We start from the raw sequence: 24,391 nt of genomic DNA, 5'->3' as shown, positions 1-24,391 counted from the left end.
TTTAGAACTCAAAAAGTCTTCATTTCTGAAGTTAAATAAGCCTTAAAAATGATTTTTTTTTGGTGACAAAATGGCTTTAAAGAGTTAGAAAAAGTTGAAAAAATATTAAATAGTCTCTGTGGCATTACTTTCAAGATAATTGTTTATTTGGTTTTCCAACTCACAATTTGTTTTATTAAATTGTTAAAAGTAAATTAATAAATCACATGTTAGTTAAAATAACGAGTTCAATTTTAACCGACTACTCTATCAATAGGCATCGTGATTGCGGAGCCGCATTTGAGAAAGGGGGAGCTTCACACGAAATTTTGTATTTATTTTCGTGCTCCTCTCCATCACTTGATTAATGTTCCCGCCTCCTCCATCATTCCAACACGAACGAATTACACGTTATTAATTGACATATACAAAATGACTTAAACTTACACACCAACCAATTGTTGAGGCGACATCGAAAAAGGGGTCCGAATTATATTCAAAAAGAGGAGGGACTTGTCTAATTTATCGAGTTGTTATTGAACAAAAAAAATTGTGCTATAGGGTAAAATTAAATGGCTCAAAATCAGTACGTATCCTAGCAACCACTTCCTCTTCTGTGCTCCTCTCTAAGAGGCAGTCTTTATACTCTACCCGACCGGGCATGTCCAACACAGGCCCTGAAGCTAAAACCTCCCTCCCAAAGCTCAAAGGAAAATTCATTGAGGCCTGAATCTTGGTATATAAAACCTCCCCATCTGGTAGTTCCACTATGAAAAAAGGAGTTTTCTGTGGCACCACTTGGTCCAACCTATTGTATTTCTCTAGAGATGCTAGCTGGAAACCTTGAGCTTCAGCTTCATCCTGAAAAAAAAAGTTATTTTCTTGAAAAATTAGTTTATAAATCTTTACTTTAAATATGTCCTTTAATTCCTTGGCAGCGTTCTTAGGAATGGGCACTGTTTGAACCTGCATATGGGAAGTTTTGTAATTCCTCTCAAAGAATACTGGAATTTGCCCGTTTCTGTAGTAAAACTTGTGCAGAGCTTTTTTGAACTTTTGAATTTCTTGAAGAACTTCTTCAGTGCATGAAAGGCTGCTTTGAAAATGTTCCATGGGACAAATCAGAAAATGTTCCTCCACCATTCCACCTTAAAGTGAATGGTTCAAAATTCTTTCGGATGATCATTACCGGTGTTAACCTTTAGCTAAAGCTAAATAGCAACTTTCGCCTACAGTGATAACCAAATGCTTTTCCACTGAAGGACTCGCGAGGCAGAACCAACATTTACTTTGATCAAACTCAATTCTCGACCTCTTAATGTTTCTCCTTTCTTCTTGTTCAGAAGACGCGTTCATATCGTAGAAATACTGCTTAGGGCCGTCACTTTTTCTTTTTTTTTTTTTTCTAAATACTGACAGAAATCCTATTAGGTTTTCTTAATAGCCTCAAGGACAACATACTTTTGTCCTCCAACTCTTGGAAATTAAAGGGACATGGAGTTTCATCAGTGGTCCTTTGCACCAGATCTGAAATCTTCATTTTGTCTATTGGTGTCACATTGAGAGCATAGATCCACTTCTCCTTTTTTGGATTTCCTACTCGAGCTAGACCTTATGGAGAATTTTTTGCAAAATTTCTAAATTAAAGAGGAATTAAGACAATATTGTTATAAACTAACCAATGAACCTAGTAACAGTCTCCATGGTGGTATCATGGTCTCCTAAATTTGGGCACCTGAAAGGAGGCCTTTCATAAGACACCCCCTCCAAGCCACTGACCACATACCGGGGCTTTAGCTTCATGCACAAATAGCTAACGAGTTCACTCTGGCCGTTTCCTGTTAAATTAACCTAAAATTGATCTCAGCACATCTGCAGCTAAAACTGTCCTCACCTCCTTGCTATCATGGACAATTTCTTGAGGCCATTGAGATGTTAAAAGGATATCTATGCCTCTAAAAGAGGCGTTGCCCTTTAAAGCAGCGTCGCAGAGCTCCACAACATCCTGTTCAGTGTACGAATATGAAGATGTTTGATCTGAAGATAAACCACTTAGGTAGGCGATTTTGAGGCCTTTACTATCATTGTAGATGCCCCGTTTACCTATTTTTTAGTTGGTTTATTGAAAATTTTATTGATAGCAATTTTTTACCTAAATAATATACATTAGTACATAACTCAAATTGAGTCTTATCTTGAGGATATTCCTCCACCTGGTGCTCTGCATTAGGGCCCAAGATGTATGTTGGTATTGGTACTGTTAAATTATAAAAAAATAAATAATGTTTTGGTTGAATTTAATGAGTTTTATTTGCCTTTTTTCTCGCCCAATTTATAAGGTCCAAACTCTTTGTTATTAATGCCAAAGAAGTTACCTACACAGAGGAGCAGGTCAAAGGGGCCCGACTTGTCATTGATGTTAGAGACTCTTTTGAAGAGGGTATTGAAGCGCCCTTCCACGTCTCCACAGAGGAGGCTAAAATCAGGGAATGATGAAATGAATGCTAAGAATCTACTTCAAGGTTTGATTAAATTAAAATATTTGTATCATCCATTTGAATGAGAATGGATAGTTTAGTTTCATAAAAGAACCAATGTGTCAGCTACTTGTACTCAAAATATAGGCTCGACATATGAGTTTATTGGGAAGTTATGGACAGGCTCAAAGACCACCTTTGACTGAATGTACTCCTACTATAATATGACCATTCATATTTTCCAAATAGAAGAGTCTAGAAGGTTCATATTTAGTCACATCTAACACTCATCTATCTGCTATAAGTAGTCAAAGCATGAGCCCAATCTGTTCTGCCAAAGGGAAGTTAGACACAGTCCAAAGAAAAATATCATGACTGTTTAAAGATTGACTGATTTTTCCTAACTAAAAGGATTCAAGAACATTTCAGCACCCTTTGTCGTTTGCCCCATTAGGACCATGGAGCATCATCATAAATTCATCACTTTTGAACGACTAAGCTTTGAAATTGTATTATACTTCAAGTCCTAAGACAGCACTGCTCAGGAATCACCAGAAACATATCAGATAATAATTGGCCATGAAGCTATACCTTAAATACTCAACTGCCATAGCATTTTCAGTAATTTTAAAATTTAATATGACTACATTTAAATCATGATTTTGCTACAGGCTACAAGAATCAATTTAGTAAATTAAAATGTGTTGGCATTTAAGAGTGAAATTTATATTCCATATAAACATTTCAGGCCAAAAATATTATAGTGTGTCACCATCTTTAAAAACGTGCTTGGCATTTGTTTTCTTAATGCAGTTTGTGTACGTCCTCATTTTAAGTTCTTTTAACGGGACTTTTAACGGGAAAAATCGCATTTTAAGTGCGTTTCCGTACCAGAGCAGCTTGGAAAGCACCCTTCAAGATTTTTAGGGTAAGTTGTACTTACATTTTGATTTTTTCTGCCATTGTTCTGATACTATTTGCGGGAGTGTTTTACGAGCAAGGGCACATTGAACGAACTTTTAGACGCTTTGCGAGCCAAAACCATTACATTGAATATTAAATATTGGCGATTCGAAACGACTCGAAACTGGTTAAATACAGAATAATTGTTAATACCAATTTATAACCTATTTTAAGGTTATGTCTTTGCCAAATTGTTTTTTAGGCAGCAGCTTATATAAAGCTCGTGACGTCACGCACTTTTATTGGCTGACACAATAACACATAACCTCATATTTTTGTTTGTACAAAAAATCACAAAAATCCTCATAAAAAACATGCAATTCTTCTATTAGATAATTCCGATAGCGATTCGCGTATTTACACAACTCAACGTGCAAGAAAACACCTTCAGTATTTGCTTAAGAAAACACACCCTAAAGAGAACGATTCAACTTCCAATTATAGTCATAAAATGCTTCACAGATGCAGTAACTAGAGCCATTCTCGGATTCCTTGCAACTATTATACGAGCTAAGATCGCTATATCCATTTTCACACTCTTTGATCCCACCAGTGAACCCTTTCCTACTTTTGCAGGACTATACCATAAAGACCTAATTGCCTCCTGAAGACTCACAATTATAGTATTTTTTGCAATTATCTAGTACACATAACTGCACTTGTCAATACAGAACTGTCCAGGCTTATAATGGATGTTGTGGTACTCTCTTCTCAGTTGAAATAAGTGCATCAAAGTACATTGGAGTACAATATGTCTCTGGCTTCTGGCATGGGGATTAAGGCACAAAGGATATTAGTAGATAACCCATGCAAGGATGGTGCTACATTTCTTGCTTACGATATGCTTGTAGTGCTCACTTTGTGAGTGGTTGTAAAAAAATGGTCTAAAAATAGCTACTTCTGTTACAACCATTTATGCACAAATAATTTTTAAGCAAAAAAACATAATTATTTCCAAAATCTTTTGGAGCTTTGGTGATTCCAAGCATCAATATGGGCTTCTCTGCTAGTCTTACTAACTATAATGTTATTATTTGTTTAACATGTTAAAAGATATTTTAAAATTTTTAAACTTTATTGAAATTAATAATATTTACAATATACTGCTCTTTATAGAGTTTTGCAACAATGTCAATAACCGGCAATTTGTTGCAGTTAAACTGAAGCTTAAGTGCGAAAATATCGTGTATGCGCATGTGCCTCTTTCACTCAAATTAAACTTAAATTGAGACGAAAATTAGGGTAAAAAATCTTGCGATTTCATTAGAAAATACATTATAAATATGGGAAAGGAATTGACCTAAGTATATACGAATCAATCACATTAATAGCATGAGCACATGTGAGTAAATACGTACAAAAAGGCAGTGAAAACAATATTGAAAAAGCTCTTAAAATTGAGATTATTATAAGTAATATGTAAAAAAAATGTCCTGGAGATTTGGGTTTTAATCCTTCACGCCCAGGGCTTCTAACCTGTTAACCCTTACAAACTATTATTGCCTATAAACTACTCTCCTAACCTAATTCTAGGACTAGCGATAAGCTTCAATGAACTTTTTTAAAATTTTATCATTTTTTTCTTCCAATTCAAATTAACACTCAATATGGCCTAAAAAAAATAATGGAAAACTCCTCTTTTTCTTAGTGGAAGGATGATGCTGAGCATCATTATTACTCCTAACACTATGCAGGGTGATGCTGCGCGTTACCGTTACTCAGAGTAATGCTGCGCATGCCCACTACGCAGAATCACTTATGCTGCGCATCGCCTGGCGACTTCCGGCGTTTCGCCGAAACTGCGATGCTCCGCAGGCTGCGTGATCGCTCGAACAGAGACGGATCGGTATAGATAGGTTCGCTGGGGTCCTCAAAAAGGCCCGTGGGGGCCGCGCCTGGCGGGTCAAACGGGTCCAAGGTCTTGGCTATAATGCTGTGGAAATTGGGGGAGCGAGCCACTCCGAAGTTGGAGAATGCGTTGGCGGAACCGAACACTGAAACACCTTTAAAAAATTTTAGAAAATTATTGTGCAGTTTTTCGCAAATCTGTAACTGAGTATTCAAAAACTCGTCAAAACAGGTCCTACCTTGAGATAAACCCGCGCTGCTCCTCGTCGTCGGGTACGACGGCGCAGACGAGAAATTCGAGGATGAAACTCTGTCCGTAAACATGTTCTTGCGCATCACCAACCAGTACTTCCTATAGGCCAACCCGGCAAACAATGAGGCAGTCAGAAGAACCGCTACCAGCACGAAAACAGCCCCAATGAGGCCATGGTACTCTCCGGTACTTAAACATACCACATCAAGTGCCGGTTCTGCTCTCTGGGCTTGAGGAATCTCCTCTCTTGAATCAAAAACCTGAGAAAAAAAACATTTAAAGTAAGAAACTACTGGAAGAAGGGAAAAGTGCCTTCCAAAAAGAAAGAAAAAAACTTATCTTTAGGGAGTAGAAATATCAGCCAGGAGAAGAAAGAAGAGTTACTCACCTCAATCATCTCTCTCACGTATTCTTGATCCTCCTCTTCAGCTGCAATATCTTTAGAGGGCTTGGAAGTGCTTCCTCCAGCCTCAATGTCGTTTGTTCCAACAGATTTTTTTTTGGGTTTGAGGAAAGATACAGAAGAGTCTTTTGAAGGAGTTTTCGGTTGTTTCAGGATGGGAGATTCAGTGTGAGTTTGCAAAGGCCGCGCTTGCGACGATGTCGAATTCTCGGACGCAGTGTCATTCAGCGACCGACGCCTACGGCGGCCGAATGACGGTTCTGACCTCCCAGTTCCGCTTTGACAGTATGCGGGGTGACATGAGTCCCTGCAGGTGCGCACAGTAGCCTCAAATACCAAGAAATTGGATTCAGGAATTTTGAAGGCGTTAAAGCGGGCCTCCAAGCTGTCCCCATTGCGGCCCTTGTCCAGTTCCGGGAACACAAAGGCATCTACTGGACACCTGTGGTTTGTCGCATTACGTGAGATGAAGGTGTTGATTTAAAGAAAAAAACTTACCCAAAACGGTCGATTAATTGAACGGACCGACCAGTGTAAGGGTCGCGCGCAACTACGTTCGTAGCAAAGATGTCAGTGACGTAGTTGTAGCCATCCTGGGCTTCGATGCGGAAGGTCAATGGATCTCCAACTGCAATAGTAGTGGTAGGACGGCCCTGAATTGAAAAACATAACCCTCAACTATAAAATGAAAAAAGTCTGTGTTTAAATAGAAACGATTTTTCAAAAACATTTTTATGTGAAAATTAATATTTTTACCAGTTTTATCGGAAAAAATTTACTGAAAATGAGCCCACGTTCGAAGAGTCTAGCGTGAAAAACACATTAATTAACAAAAAGTACTTATCACTTAACCTGAACTAAATTTATAAAATACCCCCTGACCCCATAAACAAAACCCCATCAACATGGTACGCATTTTCAACTAACTTTTCCCAGAAAAGCGAATTCCGTTGTCAGTTTTGATGTATCTATCAGCCAATTCAAGAAAATTCGCGAATAGTTCACCATTTACACTTGTTTCCCCGCCATAAATCACTCACCTGATATAAAATCATCAACCGCACTTTAGAACTAAGCGTATTCTCTGCCGGTAGATATTCAATGGGAATGGGACTTCCCGATCTGTAACCGGTTCCTGTAGCTTTGTACTAAAACTTCACAAACAACACTTACGCCGCCCCAATAAATCCTGAAGAAACTACTGCCTCCCCTGGTCCCCTGAAGAGGCACGTCAAGTTGAAACGCTTATCCCTTCCAGTCTGCACGAAATCGCTGAATTGCACCACCACAATGTTGGTCATGGAGTCCCCAAACCTCTGGGTTCCACACTCGGGGTACCCCTGCGCACCGCTGATCCGTAACACGTTCCTATTACCACCATTTCCCCTGAAGAAGCACCGATCGTAGTATCCATAAGTGTAGATCCGACCGTAGAATCCTTCCGGGGTAACCAGAGTAAACTCCATTCCGTCTTCGTTGCAGACTTGGGTTACTGTAAATTCTGATGTTAGAACGTGGTAATGAGAGACAACGTGAAGGTACCATCAAGGCAATCCTCTTCTAGCCGGCCAAATGAGCGTTGGTAAAAGTCAAAGTTACCGGCACTGTCGAAGTACTGCGGATTGCCCATCTCGAGTTCGCGACTATCTCTGTCGCTCAGCTCACAATTGTCTTGCTCACCTGCGTAGCCGCCAGGAGCACTCTCTCTAGAAAGTTTCATAAACATTTTTGCATGTTTGCGAACTATCAGCAAATTCGGCTATCGATTATAAAAGTTCCAGAACGTTCGCGAGCATTTCTCATTTCTTGATATATTAGGTAAAATTTTGTTCTAACCTGTAGTTGAACGATCTACAGACAAAGTCTCTCTCATCAATGCACTCCTGTTCACAACGGGCCAATGAGGTCGCAAAAACTACCCTGCGTACAAACTCTTTTCTGGCTCTTTGTCTTGCACCCATTTGTTTGAAATTGTCCGCTTCGTCACACCTAAAATCAACCATTAACAATACCTATTAACCCTTCATATGACCTTACCGAGGATTATAGGGTCTCCCTGGCAAAGCTCCTCCTCCTCCTATCGCCCCTCCACCTCCTCCGTAATTTTCGTAGATGGGCCCATCGGGTCCGGGAGAGTAGGGGTGGTGATTGTTATATGGTCTATCCTCAAAGGCGTAGGGTCTTCCCCCTTCCAATGGGCGACCCACAGGACGTCTGTTATACAACCACCTCCCTCCTCCATCTCTATCGTCTTGATAGTCGTAGCGGTTGGGATCGTACCGCGTCCCGGTACCACTAACTCCGAATCGAGAACCCACATAGCGGTCATTGTGCCGGTTTTTATAACGGGAAGGGCCTCCGTAGCGAGAGGAGAATCTGTCCTCTCCTCCGTAACGATCGTACCCCTCTGCTACCCCCGGAGGATACCGGTCTAGTGCATAGAACCTATCACGGGAAAGACTATCTTGGCGGTAATCGTATCTATCTCCATATCTGCTCCCATACCTATCCCCTCCGGGATAGGGTCTAGGTCTAGGATATAGGGCTGTCCCAGTTGGGGGATAAGGGTAAGGTTCCTGAGGGTCTCGCAAAGGAGGAATTATAGGGTAGCGAGGAGGACCTAAAGGTCTTAGTGGGTACTGGTCATCTGAGTATCTAACAAAGAAGTTGATAATTGATGAATTATTAGAGACGAGTAATCGAAGCGGATACCTGCCATCCTCAGGGTACTTATCATAAGGTGGTTGTCTCGGAGGAAGTCTATCGTCATAGTTCACTCCTCCTCCGCTAGGAGGAGGGTAGCGACTGCCTGTCGTCATTGGGTATCTCCCACCTGAAGAAGGGTATTTCCCGCCACCACTTCCTCCCCCTCCAGGTCTTGAAGGAAGGTACCCTCCTTGGTTATACCCCTCCCCAGGCCGACCTCCACCACTGCTACCACCATCATCACCACCAACTGAAAGATACATTTCTTTGATAATTTTCTCTTAAAGGAAAAGTTGCTCTTACGCATCAAATTCTCGTAATAGTCGTAATCTGCATCGTAAATAATGCGCATTCCGTCTCTCTGGTTGTATCGCGTAAGTCTGCAAGTGCGGTACCGCTCACTGTATTCGGCCGAACGGCATTGAAAACTTGGTTGTCGTAGACACTCATCTAGACACTCACTCAGAGACCTCCCTGAGATCTCGGAATGGTGCTCCCCTCCCAGGCGACTATTCCGATACCGCTGGAAAGCTGTTTCGGGACGTTTGTCCGTAAAAAGGTGGGAGGTGCGAGGGTTCTCCGGGTACTCGGAACCTCGAGCTGAAATTTGAGTGTCTTGGTGATGAGTTTTATTAGAGTGAAAGAGGGCTTACGACTGTCTAAACAGACGAAATCGTAGAAGTGATGAGAGGGACTACTGGCCACCCCGATGTCGTCTTTTTGAGAGATGGAGTCCTCTTCCGAAAGGGTGCACTGTTTGGTCATTTCATCATATTCTATTGACCTGTAAGGGGATCTCGTGGAGGTCGTAATAGTAGGTGGTTACTTATTAGCAGACACAAGTAGGGACAAAGCAGTGCAAAAAAATGGGAAATTGATTGGTGGTAGATTAATAGCACTGAAGGCTGGCAGTACCTCAAATATTACCTGCACAAATACTTCTCCGCTCTCGCGCACATGGCCTGACAGTCCTCCAATGTCAAATTAGTGAACATGTCGACCTCAAAGGGCCCCCCCAGCCTCTTATTCTCCTCCTTAATGAAAACGGCCATCCCATCGCAACGCCTGTCCGCATTTAAACACATGTTCTCTAAATAATCGCTGTCAGGTTCGTCCTCGAGCAACTCTGGGTGCGTTCTCCTCGTAAACCTGCTGAGGACGCACGTCCTCATGACCATGTCGAAAGTAGCAGATCTGCATACGAAGCTAAATTCATTGAGGCACTTGTCCTCACACTCACTCCTGTTATTCGCAGTCATTTCCTTGATGTCAGCGGAGGGTAATTTAAGTCTTTTTCTGGGGTGTCGCTCGAAAATGTATCTGCGATTGGGGCATTCTCGGTCGGGTCGGTTAGCTGCGCAACAGGATATTTTAAGCTCCTGCGCAGAAGATTAAAAGAACTCTTACATGTGATGCAGACCTCAGTAAAGTGGATGCTGTTGGGGGCGAGCATGAGGGTACCCAGCCCTTCGGGTTTGGCCTGTTCTCCTGTGAGATAGCACGTGCTCTCTTCATATTGGGAGTCGCCGCCGAAGGTCGCAATGCGACTGCCCGGTTGAAAATCGAAAGAGGCACATTGTCTGGTAAAGAGGTTTCGATTAGGAGAAGAATTGTTTTATTTGATGAGACGTAGAAATTTCGTTTAGTTTGCACCAAACAGTTGGGAGTTTGATAGGAAAATTCCGAGAGAAAAAATCTTTTTAATTCCATTATGGATTTCTTGTTTGGAGAGTTTTTGCAATATCCGCTAAAAGCATGAATTTCCCGCGATGCGAACCCAAAAACTCGGAAGTTCACAGTAAAATTAATTGAAAATTAGATTTATTCATTTCACAATGGCCAACTTGTTTTAACAATTTTTGCAGTATTTCGTGTAATATTCGTCAATTTTATCAAATTTGATTTAATTCCAGCTCCTACAAGGAGAGATTTCTCGTAAAAAACTCGAAGAAATGTGAGTGCGGACCCCGAAAAGGTTTTTTGGAAACCCATTTCTAGGAGAGTTTTCGTAAATTTACAAATTAGATTCCTTACTTTGAGGCGGTTTTTTGCTTCAATTCCATTAACCAAGGTCTTACCTGACCAGATTCGTGGATGACCGATCTTTCATGCACAATTCCTGACATTTCTCCAAAACCATGAACGGGGGCAGAGTCTCCTTAACAACGTCATCGTCGAATCCTTGAAGCTGTATGTTGGGAAGTCTCTCAAAGAGGATTTTTCCATTCATAGATCCAGAGCCACAAGATGGCTGCGCCTTGGTCATCATCTTCAGCACCGTGAGGACAGTGATCGCTTGCACCATGCTGGGGACGTAGGGGTAACTTTTCATTTTGCTGCGCGGCTGGACTTTAGCTGGACATACTTTCGGTTCTAGGAGCAAAACTAGCGTGAAATTCTACTATAGTTTCAGGTCTGGCGACTGAAAAGGTCGCCGTAATCATACATTATTATTCAATGTTGTCGCCATGGAAAAGAGGTCATCTGTAAGCAAATTGCACACGTAGAAAGATCCCTAACATTGCGTAATTTCGGGCCCTTAAAGTCACGTGGGAACCCGGAAGGTTCCGGTGCCACAATGTGGCTGTCAACGCATCACGAAATTTACAGTTCAATCATTACAGTGAGTCATTTGGATTGATGCTCGGATAATAGAGCGAATTCCGATTATTCCGTAAATCCTCTGTTCGGATATTCGTTAGTCACGCATCGGGCCCCCTTAATTACACCAAATATTTATATGGGGGCCAACAGCGGAGTGCACGTGCAAAATTAGAATACCAAAATTTTCGTTTTTTCGTGGATAATTTCAGATCATCTAAATCAATTCGAGATTGTGTTAATCATTAGGAACTCAAAATTTCCGTTGAGGTGACCCTTCGCAGTAGGAGTTTGTTGCGATATAAACATGAAGATGACAGGAGACTCCGTAGAAAGAGAACGGCAAAGTCACCAGAATTTTTATGTTTCTGCGTGTTATATTAACATGTACAAATTGCCGCTCGACGCGTAACTTCTGATTGAAAACGTGACAAAATGGTGGATGCGTCGTTAGACGTAAACAACCAGACTTCTGGCGACTTTTAGGAACGTCGGCAGAAACTGTCAGGTTACATCCGGCATCTGGAGCGCCCTTCTCATGATACATGAAGGTTATTTTTGCTATTTTGAAGTTTATATAGCCAATCAGAATTCCGTTTGGCGGAAAACCATCAATGGTATCGAGGGCGGGTGTCTGTAGAAGGGCTGGCAGAAATCTGATGAGTGTTTTCTTAGGATTTATATCACGCTATTGCTACGCTCTCTCTTAATATTTGTCAAGAACATCAGTTATTTCTGTAGGTTTTAATAAATGGAAACCATGCGCTTCGCGTTTATTTTTAAGTATACAAGATGGCGAATGTGTCTTGAGAAGTGGCCAACAAGATGGTGGATATTTCTTAAAGGTTTATGCAACCGTTGGCAACTTTACCCTTCGTCATCATTTTGAGAACAATATGGTGTTTGTCCTCTCCTGTGAAATTGTCTCTTTCTTCGCAACCAGTGCCAAGACAGTGCACCGCAGTGCCACCATCACTTTGTGTGATAACATTTCCCAACAAGATGGCGGAATTTTACATTATCGTTGTTACCTGATGCTTTACTATCATTACGATGATTGATATGAATTAGTCGTCCTTGTTTTGTTTTTTTTTTTCGACATCGAACGACAATGACCGTTTGCGTAACTGCGCAGAAGGTCGAGTTCAGCGCTACGCAGCCGACACGTATAGCAATTAGGGCGGGGCCAATCATTAGTGATCGTTTTTCGACCTTAAAAATTGGTCGAAAATCCAGGACTACGCCAATGTCGTTGACCTCATGAGCGTACCTGTGCTTAATTCGTGAAATAGTATTAGAAAGGTATTTATCTATGCCGAGATGTGGGGTATTTAAATCGGCGCAGTGACAAAAAGGCGGAAGCGCGCTTCCGGGGCTGTGGTGCTTCGACCGGAACGTCAATGGCACATTCCGGTACTCTGGTGCTAAATAATTCCGGATTTTGCACCTGTTTTTTTACGCAAATTAAAACCGCATTGACACACGCCGAAGATGGTTTAGGACACAAAATCCTCATTAATTTTTGTATTTGTTTTAGATGTCTCTAATACGCATGCTGGCCAGGCCGACCCACCTTTTCAGGCAAGTACCAAAAGTACCCCTTGGAATTTGCATGTCTTCTCGAATCCGTCGATGAAATAACTTGCAGATTAATAACCACATTGTCATCACTAAAATAACTGTACCTTTTGATAATGTTTGAAACTTCTGCAAGGGACCATGCAAGAATCTGGATTTCCGAATCATCCCTATCTTTCACCATTAGTGAACTAGTACCATTTTTCCTCCAACCCAGTCGTACCATGTGAGAATATCGCTCTCTGACTTGCTCCAGATACGAATGCATCTTTGATGGAAACGACGTCGATGTTTAAGACGTTCTACAGGCTATGAACTCTCTACGAGTACCACTCAGTACTGGAGCGTTGGAACATAATCGCCGGTTTGCAGCAGCTTTTTTGGTGCGCTTTTTGAATATGATTAAAGGCGAGAGCGGCAATAACGTCAAGTGGTCTATCCCTTATACAGTGTGTCTACTAAATAATAGCATCAATTTCAAAAGGTGATTCCTTGTCACAATTTATGAAAACAGTCCTAATAAACGTATGTCCAATATTGCTTCGTTTTCGTGATACAGGGTATCAAAGTTTTATTTTTTTTAAAAGTTTTTCATAAATATTTTTGGACATAAGGGCAATATCTCGATAAAACTCAGTATTTAGGTGGTTTCTGACACGAGAAATTCGAATATGATATCGGTTTTTCTGCAATATGTGGGAAACGCCATGTGCAGTAATATTTATATGTGAAATTTGCTCTAACATCTTTAGGTCCCTGTATTTTGATTTCTCATAGATTAAGTCTTGTTTCTTCATCAATTTTAAGCAAAAATGTATACTTGGTCGTTAACTCTCAGAGCAAAGGTTTTCGAGATATTGACGATTAAAAATTTCTTTGCACATCATTTCATCAAAACATTAATTTAGTAATAAGCATTTAATAACAGCCCCCTACATATTATGGTAAAACCAATATCATATTTGAATTTCTCGTCTCGGAAAACCCCTGAATACTGAATTTCATCGAGATATTGCTCTTATGTCCGAAAATACTTATGAAAAACCTATAAAAAGCACAAAACTTTGATACCTTGTATCATGAAAACGAAGCAAAATAGGATATATGTTTATTAGGACTTTTTCACATAAAAGGTGACAAGGAATCACCCCTTGAAATTAATGCCGTCATTTAATAGACACCCTGTACAGTGCAAGTCGGGTTCCGTTTGAGTTCCGCACTTTGTATTTCTTTACCTTTTCGTGCAACATATTCGTGGCTGCTTGTTTTGTTCGTATTGACTTCTCACGATTGATGAGCAGAAAAGGGTTTTGGTCTCAGTTTTATTAATAATAGGAGTTTAACTCACTAGGGGTATAAATGGGGAATATAATTACTTAACTCTTCCAGATACATTAAACGGGACGTAGAATCTATAGTTACCAAACTGGGCTGCGATTCCCAGATAATCTGGACTCCGACAAACTAGAACTGTAACTAGCACACCCTAGGACGTGCAAAAACCTCCCTTCAAGACAATTTCCTCAATCACTCTTTCCCATGTTTAGTTAACTTTTGACCAATAAAGAGTGAGGTCTTTTTGCCTCATTTTGCACTCACCAAGTATAATCCTACGTCCGAGTCCTTATTTATGTTCAATAAAAACGTCGCAGGAACGTCCACTCAACGGTCACTATTCGCGTTAAAGTACCGCGCGCCTCGTGACTCTCTGCAAACTGTGCGGTACGCAAAGAAGACCCTTCGGTGGTAGTTGGATGACGCCGGGCCTTGGACACGGTGCCCGGAAGTGTGGACAATGCCCGTTTCCGGGAAAGCGCCCTGGTCATTGCACACACTATCGTTTTTTAGCTCTTCGTTGATGATGATGGTGATGCTGCAGCCTGCCACTGATGTGGGATTTTAAACAGTGACGGTACCAGAAAAAATATAATTTGAAGATTTAAACAAGGTGGAGCCTGAAGGGGGTTGCTTTTGGCTCTAATTAATAAAAGTTTCATAATCAAAAAAGCAATATCGACATTTTTTTTCTTTCGGTTTTTAGTAATTCATTTGTTTTTCAATAAAAAATTTTAGTACGTCTCTGCATTTTAATTATTCCAAATTTGGTGTTTAATGTAAATTTATTGTTAATTATTATAATGGGTGATTGTAGAAGATAATGAATGTTGATGAACCAATTTCGGAACGATATTGACCTTATTCGGTTCAGCATCCCCTTTGTAGTGTTTTTTTTGGATTCCTGGTAGTACTAAAAAATGTGACTGGGAGCAGCAGACTGTAATGGCGGTATGGTTGATTTTGAAGTTCAAAAACCTTGATAGTTTATGAAATATCTATAACCTTTCGAGCCCTATTAATTTTCATATTTTTGCCGCGTTTTATAGTTCACAACTATAAGCTACTTATTAAATTTCTTCTAATCGGTGGTGTACTGTAAAATACTGCGAAGCTTCATATATTATTAAATAAAGATATCTAATAGAGTATCAATTCGCCATTGTGTTCAGAAACTACAATTTCTAGATTTCATAGATTTTCAAGTTCGGCTAGCTATGACACTGTCTTTTATCCTCTACAGCATATTATCTTACCGTTTGTTAATATTATTGAGGGATCTTTCAGTCCAAAATTATGTTAATTCAGAAAGCCTATTTAAGTAGTAGTAATTTATCAAATTCTTTCTGCATATATTGTCACCCCGTTCCATGAACAGCTATACTAAGCCAATGTTTGTGTTAAACACATTAATTTATTTTACATTTTTGTTGCCCTAAGAAGTTCTCCAGGGTTTGTTAAATATCGAAAATTCGGATAGTAATTTTCAAACATAACAGAAATCATATTAATAACAATTGAGGAGTTAGATATCTTACATAAAAATTTACAGCTTTTATATTCAACGTTTTTTGTCGTTTTATTAATAGCTCAGTAATACTATTTTTATTACACGTTTGTGTTTCTGTCACTAGCCTGTGTAGCACAAAGAAATTAGCAAGGTTTCCGTCATTACTAATAATTTGAAATAGAGTTATTTTTAAATATTGATTTTGAAAATTTACGAGTTATTAATGATGATTTTGGTGTCATGCTTCACACTGGACTAATTGTAAATTTTTAAAGTGAATAGAAAACGCTGCGAATATTCTCCCTTTATTTAATCATTATAATTAATGCTCCTTCACCATTATGTCCAAACAATACTTTTTTGTTAATAGTACACCACGACTTTTCTTGATTTTGTAAATTATTAAAAAATTCAGCCAAGTGTAGTACCCTATTCTATTAAAGAAACACAATGCGAACCCAGCGATCTTTATTATTAACTGGTAAAAAATAATATGCAAGTCAATATTTTATACAACATGTAACTAATTTTTACTTATTTACATATAATTTGTCATTTTGTAATCTAATTTACACTTTTACACAATTACGTTGAAGCAGCTGCAAAGGTCACTGTTCGTTCCCCTCTCCCAATTCATTGATGTAACTGTATACTTCTTCATCATCATTATAGCCAGAGAAGTGAAGATAAAACCTGAAAAATTATTTTGTTGAGAAGGCAAAAGAGCTCTTGTAGACACTATATTACTCTCCATCATTTTATACATGGTTTTACAGGGCTTTTAGAAGGAAATTATGCAGAGCGTATATGAAAAAGAGTTATTGCTGTATTGGCAAATGTGATAATTTCTCCAGATGTAAAGATTCAAAGGCAAATCTCATTTTTCAGAAGGGGGGTCGATAGAAAGTTTTGAAAATGATACAAATTGGGCACCTATGCCTCACAAAGAACTTTAACTTCAATTAAACTCCTTTAAAATCGCAAAAATCAACATTAAAGCAACCCTAAATTTCAGATTCTAATAGAGATAGAGAAACCCTCCTGCTGCATATTTGCAGAAGCTCATCGAGGTGATCAAATTGATCACGTTTTGAAACCAATTGCTCTTATAGCTCCTGAAATCTCCGTGTTAAATGGTTCCCAAAGAACAAATTTAAACCGACTTCAGATTTTATTAGGAGGAATTTTGAGGTTTTCCGCATTTTTCAACATAAAAATCTCTTATTTTCGACTATGAAAAAACCTTTAAATCACATATACATATTTCAGTACAAAGTGAAGCAATTTACATCAATCACAAGCAATTTACGGCTGCTATTTTCGTCGCTATGGGAGTATTTCGATAATATAATAGCCATAACTCGACGGTCGTAAAAGAATCAGCTGATAATTTGTTTTCGAGAGGGGCCTCAGGGTTTTACCATAAGGCCGGATGAACGCCGCACGTACACCATTGCAAGGTTGCCAAGTGCATCCTCCTCAAGGAAATAATTAAATATTCTTTATGTGTGTTTCAGTGACAAATATTTGCAATAATATGTATACATATTTAGAAATGAGACAGGACTCCGTTGTTTTGCCTCCCTTGGTAAATCCATTTGCAAATGTCGCTATAAATTAAATTAAACCCAGAATAATGTTTTTGTCTTTTTTTCACTTTGTTGATGAATGCTAAAAATAAATAGACAATCAGTCATGTTTTTGCTGTAGCAACTGGTAATTTAAATATCGAAGAATTAATAAATTTTTAATTGAATTATGTATAATAATTAAGACAACGACGGAGACACTTAAAAGCGAGGTTATATTACGTATTTTGTTTACATTTCGTAACGGTTGCCATGGAAACTGCATGGCTTCAACGCTTTTACACTGAATTAAGGATAATTATACTAGAATTTCTACGATTTTAACCAGAATCGATAGAGAAATTCGAGATTCATCTTAAAGCGGTTGCTGTGATTTTTGTCTATTTACGCGTAAATTTCAAAGTTTCTTCTAATAAAAAAAAACGACTATATTTACCAAGAAAATGTATTTTTGTGATTATACTAAAAATAGTACAGTAGCGTTCTCTAGGTGTACCATTAAAATTTGTCTTCTTTGGGGTATAAAATTCAAATCACCAATCAGAAATATGACGTAATCATAGAGTGATATAACCATCCTTTTCCATTTTAAGGTAACTTTATTTAAAACATACTGCGACAGATATATTTAATTTATGCCAGTCACGTGATTGCTATTTTTACATTTCATGTTGGTTGCTCAACAAAATTCGAACTATGAGGCCCAACTTTGAGGACCGCAAGGGTATTTCCTCTTATATTCCCATTATTATTATATAGGTGCTAATATATTATTAAAGTTCTAAACTTCGCATCATTGAGTTCACCTAAAGATATATTAATGCATAACTGAATATATTTATCAACATTTGAGCGTCTTCACTACTGAATGAGGAAACATAGAAGTTTTTGAATATCTGGGGTTGCAGGATTTCAAACTAAAAACCGGCAAGTACGCCTTTAAATGCACTCATTCAGTATGTGCAAGCTAGAGAGAGACAACGACTTGTTTTCGTTCCTTCCTTATCGCACCCTATATAAACCATCTCGGCTGTTATGTGTTTACATAGTTTTGTAAGCTATCGAGTGTTGCGTGTGATACTGCGGGTTATATCGGGCGTTTACCTGTAAAAAGCCGAAATAAGAGACAGCCATGTTCAGCATGAAATTAGGCAGGTATCGCTCCTCCAGAGAACTGCTGAAGGAGCTACGAAGGGGCATCAGCAAAACTTCGACGGATAAGAACAGCGATGCCCTATCCAGGGTTCAGGAGAACAAACTGAATAGTGTGGAGAGTGGTTATGATCAAAATAGGAACTACAAAAGGTGGATGAGACAAATACAGCACAATAACATCAGGTAGATGCTATTGGGGGCGCTATTTGTTAATGTCTGTAGAGTGGTTTGTAGCATTAGAGATAAAATTTGGTCAAACAAGCCTCAAATATGATGCTTTTAGTACTCAATTTAAAATCTTGATGTGTTGAGTAATGTTCAAAGCTTCAGAGAGTCTCAAGGAGCTTCATTGGAACACAGAAGATATTAGATTAATTGTTTGAATTAGCATAAAACTAAAAATTGAGAATTTATGAGAGCTCGTTCTTAACCTTTCAAGGCCACAAGAAGATTAACATAAAATTCATTTCAAAATCTCAATACTTGCATAAAACCTTAAGGAATTGCCATATATCCTTGATAGTAAATTGATTTTTTGCCTTATGGTGAAACTCAAAATTAAGGAATTTATAAAAGCGAATTTTTGATTTCACAAGGCAGCGACAAGGTGCATTGAACACTTAGTTTGAAACCTCAATGCTTCAAATGAAATCCGAACCTTCAGAGAGTTACAAGGAGCTTTGTTTATGGCTCTTAAGTCTTTTTCAGTGATTTTCAAGATTAGTGTGAGCCTGAAAACTGAAAAGTTACAACAGCAAATTTTCATCATTCAAGGTCTTGTCAAAGTATATCAAGAAGTCAGCTGAAACGCTCAGAGAGTCTCAGCACGCTTCATTTACAGCTCTCAACCTCCTCGATATTAAATTTATTATTAAATTAGTTTTTCTATGAGGAGAGCAAGAAGAAAGAAAGAACCTCAAGAGGTTTCTTCTAAAGCACTTCAATATCAATAAAAAGATCTTATTTAATTTATACCTTATAATATATTGACCGACGATTTTGATTTGACAACGAATTTGCAGTCAATAAATGATTTAATTAATAATCAATTTTATTAAACCGACACTCAATATTGTATTGTCTGTTGTTCAAATTTGAAATATTCCGATATCTCCTCGTATGGACGTCAATAATATTGAAAAAAATGATTATGCAAATTCATCTTATCTGATGAAAGTGACCTTAAACCTATGACCGCATGTTTCTTACCATAGGCGTCTCCCAAGCCTTTCTGGTGGTAACATTCGAACCAAAATCCGTGAAGGCCGCCACTGGCATCATCACCTTTTGTTACTCAAATTACCTAAGCCCCATTGTCACTATCGCTCCTATTCCTCATATCTTCTAAAATCATGGCATCATCACAATCAAAGTAAGGCTTTATCGAAACGATAACTTTTTTTGATTCAGTCAAATTAAACGAATGTTGGTTTTCTAGGGCCTTGTCGACCATTCAACAAACCCTGGTTAGGCCTAGGGCCCAATCCACAGCTCTGGCCTCTAAGGAACAGTCCAGAGACTTTATGGCGCTTTTTCCTGATATAGTGAGGGAGCTGACCGAGGTGGGGCGCAACCCAGAGCTTCCGGATGTCATGAAGAGGTTTGCGAAGGTTAGTGATTGCCTCTAAAAGGTCAATTTTCAGTTATCTTAGTTTTTTTGCGCGATTAAACTTTTGGCAGAGAAAAGAATGAGTCTTACTTAGGAGCTTTGAGAGATGAAATTCAAAAAATTCATTGGCGTGGGTCACCTTCAGATGTGTTGTGTTAAAATAAAATTAAATTATCCAATGCACGCGCGTTTTCTTCATTCACCACATTTATTACCCCCCAATACGCCACTGGTTTTTATCAGTTACAGTTTTTTTTTTCAAAATGTTTCGTTAGCATAGGTCAATGTTAATGGTAAATTTTTAATGAATTGTGGTATATGAATGTAAAATGTTAGAAAGTCATTTTTATATAAACATTTCAGTTAATGTTTGCCCCCGTGGTACTCCCTTGGAAACTTTTATATCGACTTAAACAATTATCATTTTTCAGCTGGTCTAGTCGCGAACTAAACAGTCTGAAGGTGTTGGCGCACATCATCCCTAAAACTCTCTTTAGAAATTCTATTAAATTAAGAATTTTGATAAGTTCCACTATAGGAGGTTTATAGAGGATGATTTCAAAGTCGGAATTCTTCTGTCGTCGGCGAAAAGGGCTTTAAGAAAAAATTTCCCTTTCGTGCTTTTTCGAAAAATCAACATCAATGGAGATAGAGGGTGTTAAACTATTATTAAAGAAAATTAATTTATTAATAATTGCTAAATCACTTGAGGTAATTAAACAAAATTTTGTAGGTGTCAATAACTACATGAGAGGGAAATTCTTCAATAAATAAAATGATTTTACCAGTGGAGCGCGTATAAAAAAGTTGTTTAACACTTTGAAAACAAATGATACTTCACTGATTTTTATAAAAATAAAAATTATCGAATTAAAACATTTTTATTTTAATTTTCATATTTTTTTTAATTAAGTTCGGTTGTTATTGAGAAATTTAGCCAAACCTCAAAAATGATTTAAACCTGCTTTCTGGTAAAAATCATCGAAGTGATAGTTCCAAAGCAATTTGACTATCTCTGATATCTACGAAATTTTGTTTAATTATCCCAAGTGGTTTGGCGATTATTAATATATTTTATTTTTTTAAATAATAATTTGATACCCTTTATCTCCATTGATGTTTTTGTTGCGAAAAACGCCAAAGGAAAAAAAACTTATTTTTTGAAGCCCTACTCGCTGACGAAAGGATAACTTCAACTTTGGAATCAGTCTATATAGAATTTATTCTAGAATATTCTAGAACCCGCTTCCCAGTGATGTTTCTTCCGAGACATTCCCATTCATCATATCCACTCGTTTTCCATTTGATTCTTGATAAGTTAAAAATCTCCCGGCCAGGTGCTCCAATACAACACTCCAACCGGCAAGAAGAACCGAGGCCTGATCGCGATTTCCTCCTACAAAATACTCGAAGATCCGGCCAAACTCACCCCCGAGAACATAAAATTGATCAGCATTTTGGGATGGTGCATCGAGATGGTGAGTAAAAGTATCAAGGTGGTATTGTTCATAGGGTATCACGCGTCGGAAGCATTCATATTTCAAGTGAGATATTACTGAAGTTTATTTGTTTCGCAACGGCAACAGCGTTTATGTAATATTTTTGTAGTAAAAAGGTATTGATTTTGGGTGCTGTTACTAATCCGGCACTTTAACTTATCACTAGCACGGCTTAAAGTTTATTCTTGTTGTCAAGCTCGAATAGTAGGTTGAATTGCGCCCGGCAAACGATGTTTTACGACAGATACCAGACGTTCCCGTCCTCATCTAGAATTATTTCGAATTTTGGCATATACGATGCCTAAAAAAATGTACAGAAAACGCGTTGTTAACGACGCATTTAACGGTATCTGTCCGCTTTTCCTGTTTATTTGCAACGAATCAAAGTCAAGGTCTCGACAGGTTTTTCAATTACAAATTATTCAGTTGCCGGTGGTTTCGGTAATAGCTGAAATAACCATTCCGTACACTAAGAATTTAACCTTTACTGATTTGAATCGGAACGCAGGGCATGCAACAATCGGCAACAATCTTAAGATGTGTCTACATGTGCGATCTCACGTCTTCAACCGCAAGCTTTGTTGACAAAAAAATTATTAAATACGTGAGAAAAATCGTTAAATTATTTTTAATTCCTGATCTCCCAGATAGTTCTATTTGTAGAACAATAAATAATTAGCGGCAATCTCTTTTAATAAACACATTTTATGTACCTTAAAATGTGGCAATGCCGCTAAAATTACTTAAACTGTGTGCAACGCAACATGTTTTTAACTCTAGTCGTCGATCTTGCCTATCAGTAGCCTCAGAACCCGCTGTCGATGAATACTATTTATGCAATTCTATTCGATATCGAGCTATTTTTAACTCCACCGTCAACGATGGTATAACGAGAATATAGCATTATGTGTTCCGGCAATTTTAGATTGACACAACAGCAGGAAACTATAAATACCACAGAAGTTAATATACTTAAAAACGACAGTCGTTTGTTAAAATTACAGTTATCATTGTGACGTTGACAAGGCAATTGCCAGAAATGGCTGACATCAGCAAGAGAGCTGACGTCATGCTGCTGTTTCCGAGATAACTGTCATTATTGACAAAATCCCAATGATATTTTCGTATATCTTTGCCAGCTCCATACGCACTTCCTGATTATTGACGATATAATGGACGATTCAGAAACCCGTCGTGGTCTCCTTTGCTGGTACCGCAAGCCCGAAATCGGCCTTGGCGCCATCAACGACGCCCTCATGATACAAAACGCCGTATTCCTGCTGATTAAAAAGTAAACCGTCTTGTGCGTTTTTTGTATCTTTGGTGAGTACCACAAAGGAGCTTTCAGGTACTTCAGAGAACACCCAATGTACGTACCGATAATAGAACTTTTTCACGATGTCGCCTTGAGAACCACCTTGGGTCAAAGTCTCGACACGATGTGCCTGGACTCCAATGGAAAACCCCAATTGGAGATGTTCACTATGAGCAGGTGAGAACTACGGTAGTGCTGCGTAAGATCAGGCTCCTACATTGAGTCGTTCCAGATACACTTCGATAGTCAAATACAAGACTGCGTACTACAGTTTCCAACTGCCGGTGGCGGTTGCCATGTATTTGGCCGGTATGGATGATCCAGAGCAGCACAGGCAGGTCAGGACCATCTTTGTGGAAATGGGGCAATTTTTCCAGATTCAAGTAACTGAAATTGTGAGACTGGATTTTGGTACGAGTGAAATTGATTTTTGGAAATTTCAGGACGATTTCTTGGATTGTTTTGGAGATTCAAATGTGACCGGGAAAAACGGTACTGATATCCAGACGGGTAAGTGCTCGTGGTTAGCGGTGATGGCACTGCAGAGGGCGTCGCCTGCGCAAAGAAAAGTTATGGAGGAACATTACGGCAGGTATACATTTATTATATGTGACCGTCAATTATTACGAATGTGTTCTAACTGTTTTGTCACACAGGTCCGATCCAGAATCTGTGGCAGCAGTTAAGAATCTCTACGAGGTCCTGTCGCTCCCCAACACTTACGCCATCTATGAAGAAGAGAATTACAACCTTATCAAAACTCACATACAGCAGATATCTAAAGGGCTGCGCCACGATCTGTTTTTTAATATTATGGAGAAACTGTATTCGCGTGAATGCTAAGCTTGGACTGTGTTCGTTGTATTGGCAATAATAATGCCAAAGAAGGCACAAAAATTTTGAGAAAATGTTAAAAATAGTTATTTTTAGACGGTTTACGTGGAGATTAGGAGTTGTTGTTACTGAAGATTCCCAGTGAATCTTAATAGTTTTATAGTTTAGTTCAGTTTTTTTGAACTGTTATAATTTTATATTATTGCCCCTATTGTAGGTGGTCAAGGGCCCTTTAGGTGCGGTATTTCCAGATGTATTAGGTCCTAGGTTAGGGAAGCATTTGTACAGCATTTCATTTTTTATTTTGATTTAAATACATTTGAACTAAATTGATGTGTTTTTTATAAATATATACTTTAAAATTTATTTTGTGTTCTACAATAAAAAAAAAAATGTTAATTGCTAGGGCCCCTGTAGACTATGACGTCCCGAATCTAGATGTGGCGCAGGTGGGAGACATCAAAACAATTAGTGTATCGACGTAGCGCTATCTATTCCCGAACTAAATAATTTTCGATACAGAAATACCATAATTTGTTAATGCTGCCACCTAGGCATCAGTAGCCGTGTTAAGTATTACGCTATGATACAAATCTCCTATTATAGTAGCTAATGCTTCGCAAGGTTCATCAGTTGCGTCAATAGTAAAAAAATGCATTTCTATACCTCAAACAAAAAAAAGAAAAAGTTAAGTCTTTTAGTATTACAAACAATTTACATGTCACTTAAAAAACAAT

The 24,391-nt window shown here is 38.6% G+C and overlaps 3 protein-coding genes and 1 long non-coding RNA gene across 7 annotated transcripts; 1 reads left to right on the top strand and 3 right to left on the bottom strand.

Moving 5' to 3' along the window:
- Positions 1-124: 124 nt before the first annotated feature.
- Positions 125-3,651, bottom strand: LOC136347772 (CWF19-like protein 1). Of its 2 annotated transcripts, none has more exons than XM_066298070.1 (9): positions 3,400-3,651; positions 2,295-2,455; positions 2,132-2,236; positions 1,874-2,082; positions 1,659-1,830; positions 1,437-1,590; positions 1,179-1,384; positions 889-1,127; positions 125-840 (listed from the first exon to the last, which is right to left on the bottom strand). In XM_066298070.1, the coding sequence occupies exons 1-9, from the start codon at positions 3,417-3,419 to the stop codon at positions 535-537; spliced, it is 1,572 nt and encodes a 523-aa protein (XP_066154167.1). In that variant the 5' UTR covers positions 3,420-3,651; the 3' UTR covers positions 125-534. The 2 variants fall into 2 exon arrangements, with proteins under 2 accessions (XP_066154167.1, XP_066154158.1); XM_066298061.1 differs by having other exon boundaries at positions 1,179-1,391; positions 1,441-1,590.
- Positions 3,236-23,987, top strand: LOC136347785 (farnesyl pyrophosphate synthase-like). 3 transcript variants are annotated; one of them, XM_066298091.1, is made up of 9 exons: positions 3,236-3,384; positions 12,768-12,811; positions 19,836-20,007; positions 21,344-21,484; positions 22,645-22,796; positions 22,854-22,997; positions 23,053-23,203; positions 23,264-23,412; positions 23,477-23,987. In XM_066298091.1, the coding sequence occupies exons 2-9, from the start codon at positions 12,768-12,770 to the stop codon at positions 23,661-23,663; spliced, it is 1,140 nt and encodes a 379-aa protein (XP_066154188.1). In that variant the 5' UTR covers positions 3,236-3,384; the 3' UTR covers positions 23,664-23,987. The 3 variants fall into 3 exon arrangements, with proteins under 3 accessions (XP_066154188.1, XP_066154178.1, XP_066154195.1); XM_066298081.1 differs by lacking the exons at positions 3,236-3,384; positions 12,768-12,811 and adding an exon at positions 18,280-18,580; XM_066298098.1 differs by lacking the exons at positions 3,236-3,384; positions 12,768-12,811 and adding an exon at positions 19,632-19,769.
- nompA (no mechanoreceptor potential A) lies at positions 4,487-14,540 on the bottom strand. The gene is made up of 15 exons (XM_066298048.1): positions 14,408-14,540; positions 10,708-11,002; positions 10,037-10,209; positions 9,557-9,983; positions 9,283-9,413; positions 8,933-9,229; positions 7,961-8,879; positions 7,760-7,912; positions 7,466-7,629; positions 7,097-7,415; positions 6,964-7,045; positions 6,422-6,576; positions 5,909-6,365; positions 5,507-5,780; positions 4,487-5,422 (listed from the first exon to the last, which is right to left on the bottom strand). Exons 2-15 carry the CDS (start codon positions 10,959-10,961, stop codon positions 5,172-5,174), a joined length of 4,056 nt encoding a protein of 1,351 aa, XP_066154145.1. The 5' UTR covers positions 10,962-11,002; positions 14,408-14,540; the 3' UTR covers positions 4,487-5,171.
- LOC136346331 (uncharacterized) lies at positions 16,107-17,387 on the bottom strand. The gene is made up of 2 exons (XR_010733279.1): positions 16,943-17,387; positions 16,107-16,346 (listed from the first exon to the last, which is right to left on the bottom strand). It is a non-coding gene; the product is annotated as an uncharacterized lncRNA (long non-coding RNA).
- Positions 23,988-24,391: the final 404 nt, after the last annotated feature.

This window comes from Euwallacea fornicatus, chromosome 2, assembly GCF_040115645.1.
Source record: "Euwallacea fornicatus isolate EFF26 chromosome 2, ASM4011564v1, whole genome shotgun sequence".
Lineage (NCBI taxonomy): Eukaryota > Metazoa > Arthropoda > Insecta > Coleoptera > Curculionidae > Euwallacea > Euwallacea fornicatus.
The sequence above is the reverse complement of the archived record's forward strand: the minus strand, read 5'-3'. Positions and strand labels throughout refer to the sequence as shown.